Consider the following 15,228-nt stretch of genomic DNA (forward strand, 5'->3'; position numbering starts at 1 on the left):
CCCTCAGTGGCTCGGAAGACGCGGTGCTCAGGTGGCTCAGGTGGTTTAGTGGCGAGCTTGGCAGTTCTAGGTTGATGGTAGGACTTGATGGACTTAAAGGTCTTCTGCAACCAAAACCATTCCGTGACCTCCCTGCTGAAGACAGCGGGCTCCTGGTGATAAGACCGAGTGGAGCAATTGGTTTTCCTCTCTGCTTGTGTTGTTTTCTAGTTCCCAGCAAAATGTTTCCTTCTAATATTCCCTTTTTGCTTTCCCTCCCTCAAGTCATTTGCCTCTTACGGGAGACTTACAAAACCACCTGGAGTTCTTTGTTTCTGTTACGACTGAACCTTTTGCTTCCTTAAAGTACTAGCCAATCACTGTTCTTGCTAAAATCACAGGGAGCTTTCAGTTTTGATTCCTGTAAGCAAGATGACTGGGTTAACAAGTTTTGAAGTGGCTCATATTCAAGATCTATACCTGCTGAGTTAATTCCTCTCCCTTCTTTTTCTGTAAGGAGCTTTGAAAATGGCTTAGATTATTAGGAAATGTTAATGTGAACAACTACATTAGCTGATTTATGAGTCTGCAACAGAAGAAGTAGGCTTCAAATCTTAAAATCAATGCTATTTAAAAAGCTGCTTGTTAAAATTAAATAGCAGGGAGAAGTCCATTCTTGATGATGCTTTTCTCCTGATTTAAGTACTTCTCATGGTTGTGGTCTTTTTTGTGTGTATTGGCAAGAAAATAAAAGTTTATTAACTCCTATTATCAGTCAAAAGACCATTGATAGCAATAATTTTTATATTCTGGAACTCTGCCTCCTGAAAATTCAGGCCTTATTTGTGTCACTTCAGTATAGTAAGAGGAAGAGCTCCAGTGTTCTTCGATTTGCCACCCCTTGCTGCCAGTACTGGGAGAACCACACTGCTTTGATTTATCCTGAGTGCTGTTAGATTGTGTGCTGTTGCATGTGGTTTTGAACGAGCTAGGTACTTAAGTAAGGAAAGATTTTCTTGAGCCTGGATTTTTGCTCTGTGGTGAGCCATGCTGTCATTGTTCAGAAATTGCTCTGGTGATTAGGCCTTCACAGCTGCCTGAATGTGATGTGGATACAATTATGGATGAGGTACATGCAACATCATCCTGTTTCAGATGGGGTGGAGAAATCTGTGCTTGTGTGAAAGCCAGGTGAAGTGGGAGAATGGCAGGGACTGCACCAACAGCACTTGGTGTGATAGGACAGTAATTTTCAGAATTATTTTTTTTTAATAGTTCTGGACCCCTTAGCTTTCATACTCATACAGTGCAAGGTGGCATAAACATATTTGCATCTCTTAGATTATTACCCTCTTCCCCATTATATGATTTGCCTGGTATGATATTTGAATCTCTTAGCTCATAGAAGGTCCTTTTATTTCAGTTGTAATTACTCAGGCTTCTTAGAATGAAAGAAATTTTAGAGAGGGTTTCTGTATCTGAATAGCCATTGTTGCATATCCTGGTAGTATTGTAGTGGTATTGTAGAGCACTGTGAAATTATGAAGTTTTAACTGATCAAGCTTTAAGCCCCGTAATATGCATTGACTGTCATGTTTCTATCTTTAGGGTGTAGCGTTCGTGAGTACTCAGTTTTGCTTCCCTCTTGTGAAGAATCAAATAATTTGTAATCTCAGCCCGGAAGCAGAGTCTGAGTTGGCCGTGTCATAGCTCTCAGAGCTGCTCTAGCCAGGGGTGATGTTTTCAGTGCATAATGCTGAGGAGTGTCAGGACATCAGGTGTTTTTCTGAATCTGAAACTTCAAACTGATACAGTGTTGTTTCCTAGAACAGCATCAAATCTTACTCTGCGTCATAGTCCAGAGATGTCAAATTATTATTTTTCTGATTTTTCACTCACAGTATTTACTTGGGGAGGGAGAATGGGTAGTTGTGTGAAGAAAGGACGCTAGGCTCTCGAGCAGTAATGTACTCTAGTATAAATATGGACATTTTTGTTCATTTTTCTTTACATGTTCTCATGTCCTAATGATCTGTAGGATATTGTAAGACTTTTGGTGAAGTACTTGGTATGATGTGAGTCAGAGAAACAAAAGCTGCTAAAAAATGGCATGGATGGTATAACATTCTGGTTTGAATACATATTAGAAGCTACAATCACTATTTTTGAAGGTAAAGCTGCTGGGTAGAGAATGTGAGTCTTTTGGCTAATGGAGCAATGAACAATCTTTGAGTTAACTTCTCTGAAACACATGAAATTATTAACTAATTTAGGAAGAATCCAGAGTGAGTTTCATCTTGCCTTACTTGTGGTTGTAAAACTTAGATGGCTTTTGTTGTCGCAGGGGAGGAATACATCAGATGAACTGTGCCTTTTTGGCATCTCCATGGAAGAGTGTATTTAAATGCTGCCTGTTTGGTCACTGACTGTGGAATGGACTTAGGCACTTTGCTTACATATCAGTGTATGAGCTGAGAGAGATGAATCCTACTCCCAGATCCCTAAATGCTTTTTTTTTGTTGTTTGTTTCTGAAGATCATTTCAACTCTGTGTACTGATGCTGTGTTCTTCCCTGATGTGAATTTGCATTCATTTGATATATGTCTTTGTCATTCTAGATTTCCAGCTCAGGATCAGTGTGCTTGTGCTGATTTTCTGATGAAGTACATCCTAGTAACTGGTGGTGTCATCTCGGGCATTGGGAAAGGGATCATTGCAAGCAGCATAGGCACCATACTAAAATCATGTGGTCTACGTGTCACTGCAATCAAAATTGATCCATACATAAACATAGATGCTGGAACCTTTTCACCATATGAACATGGTATGAAGGGCAGTGCTCTTGCCTTTTGCATAAATATTTGAATTTGCAGTAATGTCGTGGTGGTTTGGTTTTTTTTTCTCTGTTTTCCCCCCAAAAAAATCCCCAGTGTGGTAGTCATTAGTAATTTTATCATCTATTTGGCAGTGCAAGCTTGTCCCATACTATTTGTTCTCAAGGGCATTGTCTGCTCTAAGTAAGGAGAGAAGTCTATTTGTTGAAGGATTTTTATTTGGTGATTTCCAGTGAACTGAAGTGTTTTTTTAAAATAATATACTTTTTTAATCTTCCAAGGCCTGGTTATGAAAAATGTTGGTTTCACTCTGTATATCTTGGTTTAAATTATACCAAGTACAGAGGAGGAGTACTTCCTCTGTTCAGTGCCTTACAGGAGCAGGCATAAATCTTCCACTCTGTTTTACACATTGTGGTGTTTTTGTCAAACTGTTTATTGAAGTATAGTGTTGTATCTTGGTGGGAGATACATTACCGTAGTCCACACTGTAACTTGTTTAGCCTTTGAATCATAGAATTTTATGTTTTCTTCTGAAGTGCTTTCTATCTTTACCTCAAGATCTGGAGACTTTGGTTCCCTCAGAAGTTCATGAGGTTAAGAATTTAGAGACTCTTCAGGAGTCTAATAAAATTCTGCTGAAGGATATTTTAATTACATTTTTCAGGATTAGAAATAACCCTCACTGTGGACATAGTGAACCATATATACAAGATGAAACAACTAAATAAGAAGCAGTGATCGTGTCTGAAGAAGCATTTACATTCATCATAACTTTACTTCTCATCCACACCTTAGTCATTAAAATAGATCCAAACAACAAGAATTTACAGTGAAATGCTTCGAATATGTGTGATTATTCATACTTATAAAAACATAGCTTTTGGCTCTCACATTTAAATTAATGTTTTATTTGTTTCTGGTTTATGGTTGCTGCAGATTGTTTTCTTTTGATCAAGGATTGTAGCATGCTGTTGAAATGCTCGTTAAGTATTTTTAAGTCATTTAAATATTTTAGCAATATACCTTAAATTTATTTGCAAAGCTATGTGTGAGTGAGGATAGGCATTGGATCTTAAAGTAATGACTTGGATATTAAGTCACACAGAATGGCAACACAGATTGAGTTGCAGCAGGTGCATTACTGATATGTTGTTGTGATATGTCATTTAAAAAACCCCACATTTCTTCAATTGTGTATTTCTGCTGTGTGTTTAATAATTTCTGATAATTTTATTGCTTTTCTGTCTGTTGTCTATTTTTTTCAGGTGAAGTTTTTGTATTGAATGATGGTGGAGAAGTTGACTTAGATTTGGGAAATTATGAGAGGTTTTTGGACATCAATCTGTATAAAGATAACAACATCACCACTGGAAAGATTTATCAGCATGTCATTAATAAAGAAAGACATGGTGATTACCTGGGAAAAACTGTTCAAGGTGATAATTTTAATTCTGTGGGGTACTACTCAAATTCAGTTTTTACAGAAGATCGATTAGCTAGAACAGGCTGCTCCTTGCTGCATCATCTTATCCCTTTCTCCATCCCTAGAGATACGGGCATATTCCTGTAATGTTGGGCTTCTGGGTTCAAGGAAATGAGGGACAGAAAAAGATGCTAGTAGTTTCCTTTTAACTTTCTGCTAATTTTCGTCCTTCTGCATGAAAAACCTGGTCTGTGGGCCTGAAGTAAGATTGCTGCATTTGGTTTTGTCTTGTAGTTGTTCCACACATCACTGATGCGGTTCAGGAATGGGTAATGAATCAGGCAAAAGTCCCAGTGGATGATGACAGAGAAGAGCCACAAATTTGTGTAATTGAGGCAAGTATGGAACCTCTTAGGATGTGAATCTGCAGTGAACACAAAGAACTAGCTTGCCTTCTCTTTGCTACTTACTGTAAAAAGGTCAGACTGAAATTTTATGGAGAGCAGCAAGGTGAAGGCACGTTTTATGTTGTTTGGTTTATAGAATGATAGGCATTGTCTTAATCACTACAGCTTCTGTTTATTTGACTAAATCCCTCTTAGAATGCTTCTTAAACTGAGCTGCTTAAGAGTTTATTGATTCATAAAATTAAAGCAGCCAGTTATTGTAATGTGAAGTATCTTGACCGAAGCTATATACTGTGTATATACAAAGCTATATATTGTGTTGGAAAACATATAATACCTGAAATCTCCTATGGTCGGTAGAAGAGGCTGTAACATCCTAGCTTTTTGTGTGGCCTCAGATGTCCATCTTTGGTTGCTTATGGCAATGTTTACAGGAATGTATTTAAACACCATGGAAAGTTAGTTTCTGATGTTACTTTTAAGATCTCTAGAGGTAACTTTGTTAAACACTTAACCTGCTGATGTTCTGTACAGTGGAAATACTGGGTTTTACCCATCCTTGGAGGGCATTGAGACAACTGGCAGAAAGGCAGTCAGTAATTGCTTGTATTACTACTGCAGTGGAAAATACAGATAAAGGTTATACCTGAGAATTTGACAGAAGAATATGTCATAGATTTAATGCCTGAAGCAACCACTGTAATCAATAGTGTGAAAAGCTTTGTGACCCAGGCTCAATATTTCTCATGCAGAAGAATCTGCCTTGATTAAAATATACTTATTGGTGTAGCTATAGATTTTTTTTTTTTTTATCATGTGCATCGTCAGAGTCAAACGTTTCATTTTGGTTTTGTTTCTTTCATGTAAGGCTTTTTTTGCTTGGTTGTTTGTTTTTTTTGTTATAGCTCGATCCTGATTGAAGTAATTTTTCTTCAGGACTTTAAGAGTAACTGTAATGTTTTCCCATGGCAAAGTCCTGGAGGACTTAGGCTGAATATGTGTGTCCCACACAGATGTAGTAGTTTTTCTGGTACTGGGTGAACACAAATATGCAATTCTGTCAAAAACCACTTGGTGGCACAGAAAGATCATTCTGAAATACAACTGCTTCACAAGATGTGTCCTAAACACTACTTTGTTAAGTGCTGAATGAAGTCTACTACAGCTCGACTAGAGATCTTTTTGTCTTTTAAAGATAGAAATTTCTGTCTTTATACAGAAATTTTATTATACATTTAGTCTTGGGTTTTGGTTCCATAATAAATATTTAAAGTTTTATAATGTGAAATACTATTTAATGTTTCATATTTTCATGTATCTTGTTGGTTGCAACTTTTCATTAATCTGACAGAAGAAAGATAAAGTTTTGTTCTGTAGAAGTCCTTCGCATTAGCTTAACCATAGGTAACTTGTTCGCCACTTTGAAGGCAATGAAAGTCATGTGAAAGTGTGTATTATTGAATAGAACCCCAAACCTTTGCAGGGGAAGTTTATGTGCATAATATAAAGTGTATGCAAAACTGGAAAATTGTTTTATGTTTTCCACAGGAAAACACACAGAACAGATACGAAATCTTTGCAGAGTATGCCTGTAAATGTCAATTGTCAATTTTTAAAAGATAATTTCAGAAAACTTTTTAAATATAGAAAGAGATACACTTTTTTTACTTTTATTTTTGCTTTTTTTCACACTGACAGTTCCAAGCTTTCTCTTTCAGCTGGGTGGAACCATTGGAGACATTGAAGGAATGCCATTTATTGAAGCCTTTAGACAGTTTCAGTTCAAAGCAAAAAGGGAGAACTTCTGTAATATCCATGTTAGTCTAGTACCACAGGTAAGTTATTAAAATTAATAAAACAGATTTTACTCTGTATTTGGCTTCATGTTTACTTCCTTAATTTACCCTTTCATACGGGAGGGATTTAGAGACCCAGATATGAAAACCAGTCACATTGGGTTAAATAAAAGCCTTAGTAATTACCTCGTTGATATGAGTATCTGTTTTAATGTTCTTAGTTACCAAAAAAAACCCTTATCAACACTAATATATCTAGAAGGCTAAATCTAGTTGTGCTTTGCACTGGAAGATGCTGGTACATTTTGAACTCTGTAAGAGATGCACTCAGACTCTCTAAGGTATTGTTTAAACTTCTGTTTGTTAGAGCTAACATTATAATAAGAGGACAGTGTAAAAATGACCTTACATCCCTTAAGGAGGTGGTGTAGTGTTGAATGGTCCTGATGTGCAGCATTTTGGGCAGACCACATTTCACAAAGAGATTCTTCCCTTTTGGTCACTTGGGCTAATAGATGGCTTTCTTACAAGGAAAAAACTGTGTATAATTTTTACTGTCGAACAGAAGGGATGTTCTTCGGAGAACTTGTTGGTGCATCCCCACGTAAAGGCAAGGCCATGCAGGTGATGTGATCACAGGTGCTCTGTAGGAGCTGCCTGCAGGCTCCTTTGATACAATGAGCTCCAAAGAATTTTCTGCTGCTTGGGCCTGAGCCTCTTCAGGTGAACTCTGATGTGGCTCACTAACTCCTTGACGTACAGTGGTCTTGCAGTCAAGACCACTGCAACTTTTTGTAAAAGGCTAAAAGCATTTTTCCATCCAAAGTTTTCTCATTATTTTAAGAGCACTGGGGAGATTCTAGTAAGCAAAGGTTGGTAAAGGTGATATGATTGCACCTTGTACAGATAAAAAGAGAATTATTAACCACTGCAGCTATGGATTAGAGCATTGATCAGCAATTGGTAGGATTGATTCTATGTATTTGAGGACAGAATTATTTACGACATCTGATTATTTCCAAGGACAGTTGCTGCAGGCTTTGGCCTTTCTTGGATGTTCTCCATTTGTTAGCAAATCCAGCTTTTGTAGTATTCTTCATCTTTTCCTGAAGTCGTTTATATTGAAACTTTTTCTCTGAAATGAAACAAACAAACAAAGAAGCTACCTGATCTGAATTAGGGCCATGTGGTTTCTTCACAGAATTTCTTATGCAAGTAATAACAGTAGTGCCATTGCTGTTTTTGGCATACTGTTGTTCTGTTTGGATATGTTTGCTTCCTGCAAATACTATTAATTGCAATTAATTTTCTCATTTAACCTGTATCTGCTCTGTTAGAACATGTTAGTTGTAATTTGAGTTTTCAAAATATGTCTTTCCAGCCTAATGCTACGGGTGAACAGAAGACAAAACCAACACAGAACAGTGTTCGAGCACTGAGAGGCCTAGGCTTGTCTCCAGATTTGGTGAGTCAGTAAATACAGATTTTTATTTACAGGTCATCTAAAAGTGTCCTTGCATAACTTGTGTTCAAAAAATAAGTCTTAATCTCCCATGAGAGACAAGAATATTAGAAAAAAATGCAAATATACGCTGCATTGCTTCACTAAAGCCACAGGAAATCAAATTACTCAAATTCACTCCAAGTTAATTTAATTCAACTAACTCCTTGCAACCTCTCGGGAACTTAGCTATGCTCCTCTTCTAAAAGGGATCTTCACAGAAAATTCATTTTGCACTGCTAAAAATAATCTGAAGTCTCAGTTCACTTTGTGGGAAGACCTAGAATGTTTCTGCCTCCTAACATTCTCTCACAAATTTATTTTTATGCCTGATTAAGAAAAAAAATCCTGCCTTTGAAATACAACCTTTAAAATACTCCTGTTTGGAAATACAAAATCTATGGGTTAATCTCCAAAGTAAGGTTCCTCAAAGAAGTTTGTCTTGGAAGGGACCTTTAAAGATCATCTAGTCAAACTCCCCTGCAACTAGCAGGAACATCTTCAACTAGATCAGGTTGTTTAGAGCCCCATCCAGTCTCACTGTGAATGTTTCCAGGGATGAAGTATGATGAGAGGTGGGCCAGTGCCAACCTCATGAAGTTCAACATGGCCAAGCGCAAAGTCCTGTACCTGGGTCGGCACAACCCCAGGCACAAATACAGGCTGGGGGAGAACGGCTGGAGAGCAGTCCTGAGAAGAAGGACTTGGGGGTTGTAGTAGGTGAGAAGCTCAACATGAGCTGCCAGTGTGTGCTGGAGCCCAGAGAGCAACTGCATCCTGGGCTGCATCAGAAGTGTGGCCAGCAGGGCCAGGGAGGTGATTCTGCCCCTCTGCCCTGCTCTGGTCAGACCCCACCTGGAGTGCTGTGTACAGTTCTGAGGCTCTCAACACAGGAAAGACATGAAGCTGTTGCAGAAGGTCCAGAGAAGGGCCACCAAGATGATCAAAGGGCTGGAGCACCTCTGCTGTGAAGACAGGCTGAGAGAGTTGGGGCTGTTCAGCCTGGAAAAGAGAAGGCTCCGGGGAGACCTTATAGCACCTTCCAGTGCCTGAAGGGGCTACAGGAAAGCTGGGGAGGGGCTTTTCACCAGAGAAGGTAGTGATAGGACAAGGGGTAATGGTTATGAACTGGAAGAGGGGAGATTTAGGTTAGACATCAGGAAGAAATTCTTCACCATGAGGGTAGTGAGGCACTGGAATAGGTTGCCCAGGGAGGTTATGGAAGCCCTCTCCCCAGAGGTGTTGGATGAGGCTTTGAGCAGCCTGGTCTAGTGGGAGGTGTTCCTGCTTATGGCAGGGAGCTTGGTACCTGATGATCTTTAAGGTCCTTTCCAAACGTAACCATTCTATGATTCCATAAATCTATGCCAGTGTTTCAGCCCTAGAAAATGTCCTCCTTATGTGCAGTCTGAATCTCCCCTCTTTTAGTTTAAAACCATTAGCCCTTGTCCTGTTGCAAGAGGCCCTACTAACAAGTTTGTCCCCATCTTTCTTACAAGTCTTTAAGTACTGAAAAGGTTCAATAATGTCTCCCCAGAGCCTTCTCTTCTCCAGGCTAAACAACAAAGGTGCTCCTGCCCTCTGACCAACTTTGTGGCCCTCCTCTGGATCCACTGTAACAGGTCTATGTCTTCCCTGTATTGAGAACCCCAGAGTAGTACTCTTGGTGGGGTCTCATGAGAGTGGAGTAGAAGGGCAGAATCACCTTGCTCAACCTGCTGGCCACATTTCTGTTGATGCAGCCCAGGATACAGTTGGCTGTCTGAGCTGAAAGCACACATTGCTGGCTCATGTATAGCTTTTAACCCACCAGTACCCCCAAATTCTTATCCACAGGGCTGCTCTCAATCCCTTGTTACCCCCACAGACTATACTGAACCTGAAGCCAGCAAGTTTCACCTTATGCCTGTTCGCAAATGATAAGTGCTCAACTTCTTCTGTTCTTTCTCCCCAGTACTCTGATGTGCTTATTCTCTGGATGCAGTGTTTGCCTCCCTGGCACTTTTCCTTGGGAGCAGAGAGGAGACATAAGTAGATTGCAGCTCCCTGTTGTGATCTGTGTAAGCACTGATCGCAGCACAGCTCAGGCAGCACCTCTTCAAATGCCAGTGCAACCCCAGTTCAAACATGTATCTTCCTGAGCTGCAGCTGATACAGCTGAAGACACACTGCTTCAGGAACAGAAAAGGAAGATTTTTCTTTTTTGTGTTAGGCTTCTTGTTAAGTCAAAGAATATTTTCCGCACCTGATTCTGAAAGTTACTCAGCACTTTGCATTTCCATGCAGTCTACTGGAAGAAAAAGTGTCCTTCTCAGAAATGAAAGACTCAGAATAGTCACTGCTTCTGTATAATATTTATATCCTAAAAAAATAAATAAATTACTCTTAAAAGGGTAGTCCCACAACTAAATTTTGTGTTATTTTTCTTTCTGATTTTTTTTCAATTCACTGTTCACATTTATCAGAAAGCATGTTTATAACTACAAAAACAATAGCTTTATAAATAGTATATGTGAAGGATGTGTTAGGTAGCTTTGACTTGTTGTGACCTTGTAACTGCAGTAATCTTCAGGAAAGAAAGTGCTCTCTGTATTCCAAGCTTCAGGCCTTAAATTTCAAAATCCCTCTTGAGGTGCTAATTGCATATGGAATATTGCATGTGATTTTTTTGAAGGCCTTTAAGATAATTGCCAGTGCCTGATTTTTATTTTTGTTCCCCAAATTAATTTTTAAAAGCCTGTTAACTGTGTGTGTGTAATAAAAGGAAAACAGACTTTTACACGTCTTGAATTCTTGCCTGGGGCAGTTCTAGTTATGCCAGAAGCACAGTGCTTTTTTTTTTTTTTTCCTAAACAGCTGCTGTTGACTGCCACTAAATTAGAGAGAGATTGCACTCTGAGCAAAGCTTTTTGGTGCTGTTGTAAAATTACTTGGGCACTGCTTCAAGAAAATCTTAAAATGGTTGCTCTCTTGAGTAGGGGCGTCAGGCCAAGACAGCATATGGGGAAGGTCCTAGAATAGCAGTCAGGAGGGCTTCCTTCATAAGCTATGCTGCCAGGCTGCCTGATCTAAACTTGGCTAGACATGTTCTTAATACCTTCTGCCTCACTGTCTGGTCCCAGGCTTCCCCAGAGTGGCGTGTTGGGCCAGTCTCAGCTGTGTATAGACAAGAGCCTTTCTGTTCTCTGTGGGGTGTTCTAAGCTCTTAATGGATAAACTGTATCTGCAGATTTAATGGACTGAGTTACAGCATTTTGAAAACTGATTACATGCTTGTTAGTGCTGCCCTGTTCGATTGAATTGTTCCTCATCTTACATGTTTTATGTTTCTTTGAGATGTATCTCAGCCACTGTTATTGTAGTTTTGTATTTTTATGCTGATTCTGATGTCTTTGATTTCTGTGGCTTGATTAACTTTAAATTTGTCTCAGCAAGATGAATGATGGATTTCAAAGTGGATTTGATCGTGCTAATACCATCAAGGTTTATGAATTATGCCGTTAAACAGTACCCAGTTTTTAAGATGTGCTTAGTTGAACAGAGCATACAAATTGTTTAATAATTCTTTTTTTGATTGTTAGACTATGCACTAATTTTCCATTATACCTGGCATTGATTTTTCTGTTTACGGAATTTCATGCAAGGGTAGGGGAAGTTAGTTAGACTTCATCGCTATTGTAAGTAAGCTGCATGCTAGCAAAGTGATCAAAGATCATCTACAAGTTTCAGAGCAATAAAGGGCTTAATGCCTTAAGTAGTTGCATTTGCTAAAAAGGTGAGGAAAATAATGAACTAATCTTTTAACAGGTTCATCCTACTTTCTGTTGTACTTTCAAGTCTCAAAATAACAACGTAGTAGACTAAGTAATGAGTAGGCACATGGAGAGAGCACTTCTACATTATGTTTTAGTTGTTAAAAGTTATATAATGCAAAAATTCCTTCCAGCAAATACCAAAGCACATGCTTATTTTCTTTATTGTTAAAAATTGTCAATAAAATTCCTGAGTTTTACATGCATCAGCAAAATAATAGCAGAAAAATTACGCCAGGAAAAAACTCACAAAATTATGAAATTGTTTTCTTATATTCAGCTTCCTTCTTTTTGTCATGATGTGCAAATTAAGAATTATGGAAAGGTGCTGAAGTGCTGAAATAGTAGAAAACATGCAGATACACTTAGTATTATTGCTCTAAATTAAGCTGATACAATCACGATACTTCTTTTGTTTCATCATATTATTCATACTTACAGAGCTGCTAAACTTTAGGTGAAGTGTTACAATAGCTACAAGAAAGGAGAAGATGAGGAAGCAGTATTAACAGAGAATTCTAAAGAAAAATTAATAACAGTGGGTCAGTATGGGCAGGTTACTGATTTACGTCTGCCTTGCTAGGAGATATTTGTGACCTATGGTATATTGTAGAACTCTAACAGAGGAGAAGAGGAAAAAAATGTATGTTTTTGTTGTGTTTCCAAAATTTCTCCATGAAAGCTATGGAGGTTCTTCTGTTGGTTTCCCTTACAAATATTTAAGATTTTTCCTTCTGTTGTGATAGATTGTCTGCAGAAGTGCAAAACCTATAGAAATGGCAGTAAAGGAAAAGATTTCCATGTTTTGCCACGTGGAGCCTGAGCAGGTCAGTATCTTAATATTTTATTTGTCTTTATTTAAACTTATAGGAGAGCATACAAATACTTACGTGCATTTCTGTTTTGAGTTTCAGACTGTTTGATTAATATGTAATTGTTTTTACAATTTTCATCTTGCTGATGTACACTGTAACACTAAAAGTATTGGGAGTTTATATGTTCCATTTTATGTCAAACAGTCATTAAAGATTTAGATGCATGTTATGTAAAAAGTTAATGAAAGGAATGGATTTTGAATGCATGGCTATATATAGTTTTGAAACCTGTGCAGATTCAAGCTGTGGTTGGTTATTGTTTATAGTAACAGATGAACAAAATGTGGTTGAAGCCAGGAGTTTTGCTTATGTCTGTAGATCATCACAGCCACATTAACACTTACTGTGATAATATGTAGCAGGCTATTCATGCCCTTTAACATGCTCAGAAAATCCACTGAGTAGTTATAAATCCTTTTGTAATTCACGTATGATTTTGGCCTTAATAGTTTGCATGTTTAGTTGCTGTTAGAGCATTATTTTTGATAAATGCTGTAATATTTTTGCAAGTGAAAGCATTTTACTCTTCACTGGAATGGATGGGATTAAAGGGATAAGAGATGTCGATGGTTATGCAGTACTTCAGATATGTATCAGTCTTAACCTCTCTCTGCAGGAGTGTAAAAAGTTTTTTACAGTAATGTTCCATGTGTGGGCACATAGAGGGCAGTGTGACCATTACTTCCCCCCCTTGCTTCCATCTTACTATCTGTGGAAGACAGCACCCTTGATCTAGCTTCTGAAAAAATCCTTCAGAAATCCCTTTGTGATTCCTCTCCAGCTAAAGGCAGACAACAGGAAGTTTAATCAAACAGAAATGATGTTTTTCTGGCAGTATAAGGCCATGAGGAAGCATGTACATCCTCAGATTCCAACTGTAGTTATTACGCCACTCTAACTGGACCATTACACTTCTCCCATTTATTTGTTGTTGTAGAATCACAGGATAACTGAGGTTAGAAAGGAGGTCATCTGGTCCAACCACGCTATTCAAGCAGAGCCACCTAGAGCCTTCCAGGACTGTTATTCAGACAGCTTTTGAGTATCTCCAAGGATGGAGACTCCACAACCTCCCTGGGCAACCTGTACCAGGGCTCAGTCACCCTTATGATGCAACAGTGTTTACTGATGTTCAGAGGGAACCTGCTCTCTTTCAGTTTGTGCTCTCTGCCTCTTGTCCTGTTGCTGAGCACCGCTGAAGAGAGCCTGACTCCATCTTCTTTGCACCCTTCTCTCAGGTCTTTGTGTGTTGGTGAGATTTTCCACCTCTACCCCTAAGCCTTCTCTTCACTAGGCTGAACAGTCTCAGCTCACTCAGCCTTTCCTCATAGGACAGATGTTCCTGCCTCTTTATCTCCTTTGTGGCCTTTTGTGGACCATTTACTATTTTCAGTATTTTTGTCTGTCTTCTACTGGGGAGCCCAGAACTGGACCCAGTACTCCAGGTATGGCCTCACCAGTGCTGTTTAGATCACCACCCTCAACCTGCTGGCAACACTTCTCCTATAATGCAGATGATGATACTGTTGGTTGGCTTATTTTCAACTTAGTGTCCGCCAGGACACCCGGGTTCTTTTCTGCTAAGCTGCTTGCCAGCTGGGTGGCCTCCAGCATGGGGGTGCCTGGGTTTGTTCCTCTCCAGGTGCAGGACTTCCTTGTTGAACTTTATGAGGTTCTTGTCCCATTTCGCCTGCCTGTTGTTGGGATGGCAGCATGTCCCTCTGGCGTATCAGCCACTCCTGCCACTTCATCGTTTTTTGAAGACTTCCTGAAGGTACACTCTGCCCCATCATCGAGGTTATTAATGAAGATGTTAGATAGGATCAGACCCAGTATTAACTCCTGGGGTACTCTGCTAGTTAGGTGCTTTCAACTAGACTTTGTGCTGCTGGTCATCACCCTCTGGGCCCATACATTCTGCCAGTTTCCCTCATCCTATCTGCTCATCCTACCCATACATGAACAAGTTGTCCATGAGTATCTTACTGGAGACAGTGTTAGAAGCCTTCCTGAGACTTTATTGTAACCTAACTGGGTATGTTTTGTTAGGTTCCATTTATGTTCTTTCTTTCCCAGTTAATGCTCTTCAGGTTTATGAGAGAGGTAGAAAAAAGTGTTAGCAATCATGACTGCTTGTAGATGTTTGTATGAAAACTGATGTATTGGTAGGCTTGACAAGCTATTTTTATATGGTGTTGTGATGAAGAACTGGAACACATTTTTGCCTTTTTGGATAGCTTTTCCTTTGTAGATTTACTGGAACCTTAATTATTGACTGTGCTGCCCTGCTTGTTAAAAAAAAAAAGTAGTTAAAATTTAGGATGTATGTAGAATAAAAAACTCATGTCACATACAAAAAACAGAATGCATCTTTCATATGAAAAGAGATTTTAGGGAGGTCCTTTATGTTATACTTTTTTTTGTGTTAGGTGATATTTATCCATGATGTTTCTTCTACTTACCGAGTACCAATCCTGTTGGAGGAGCAAGGTATCATTAAGTATTTTAAGCAGAGGTTAAACTTACCTATTGATGACCAGCCAAGTGATCTTCTAATGAAATGGAAGAAAATGGCCGACAGGTATTCTAATTCCTGCT

At 38.9% G+C, this 15,228-nt stretch overlaps 1 protein-coding gene across 1 annotated transcript in view; it reads left to right on the plus strand.

The window, feature by feature from the left end:
- Positions 1-2,597: 2,597 nt before the first annotated feature.
- Positions 2,598-15,228, plus strand: part of CTPS2 (CTP synthase 2) — a 72,317-nt gene continuing 59,686 nt past the window's right edge. The window contains exons 1-7 of the mRNA XM_009993819.1: positions 2,598-2,803; positions 4,082-4,252; positions 4,534-4,634; positions 6,365-6,481; positions 7,824-7,907; positions 12,502-12,582; positions 15,060-15,211. Coding sequence (XP_009992121.1) covers positions 2,638-2,803; positions 4,082-4,252; positions 4,534-4,634; positions 6,365-6,481; positions 7,824-7,907; positions 12,502-12,582; positions 15,060-15,211 — 872 coding nt within the window. The 5' untranslated portion in view covers positions 2,598-2,637. The remainder of the gene's footprint in view (positions 2,804-4,081; positions 4,253-4,533; positions 4,635-6,364; positions 6,482-7,823; positions 7,908-12,501; positions 12,583-15,059; positions 15,212-15,228) is intronic.

This window comes from Chaetura pelagica, unplaced genomic scaffold, assembly GCF_000747805.2.
Source record: "Chaetura pelagica isolate M959 unplaced genomic scaffold, ChaPel_1.0 scaffold412, whole genome shotgun sequence".
Lineage (NCBI taxonomy): Eukaryota > Metazoa > Chordata > Aves > Apodiformes > Apodidae > Chaetura > Chaetura pelagica.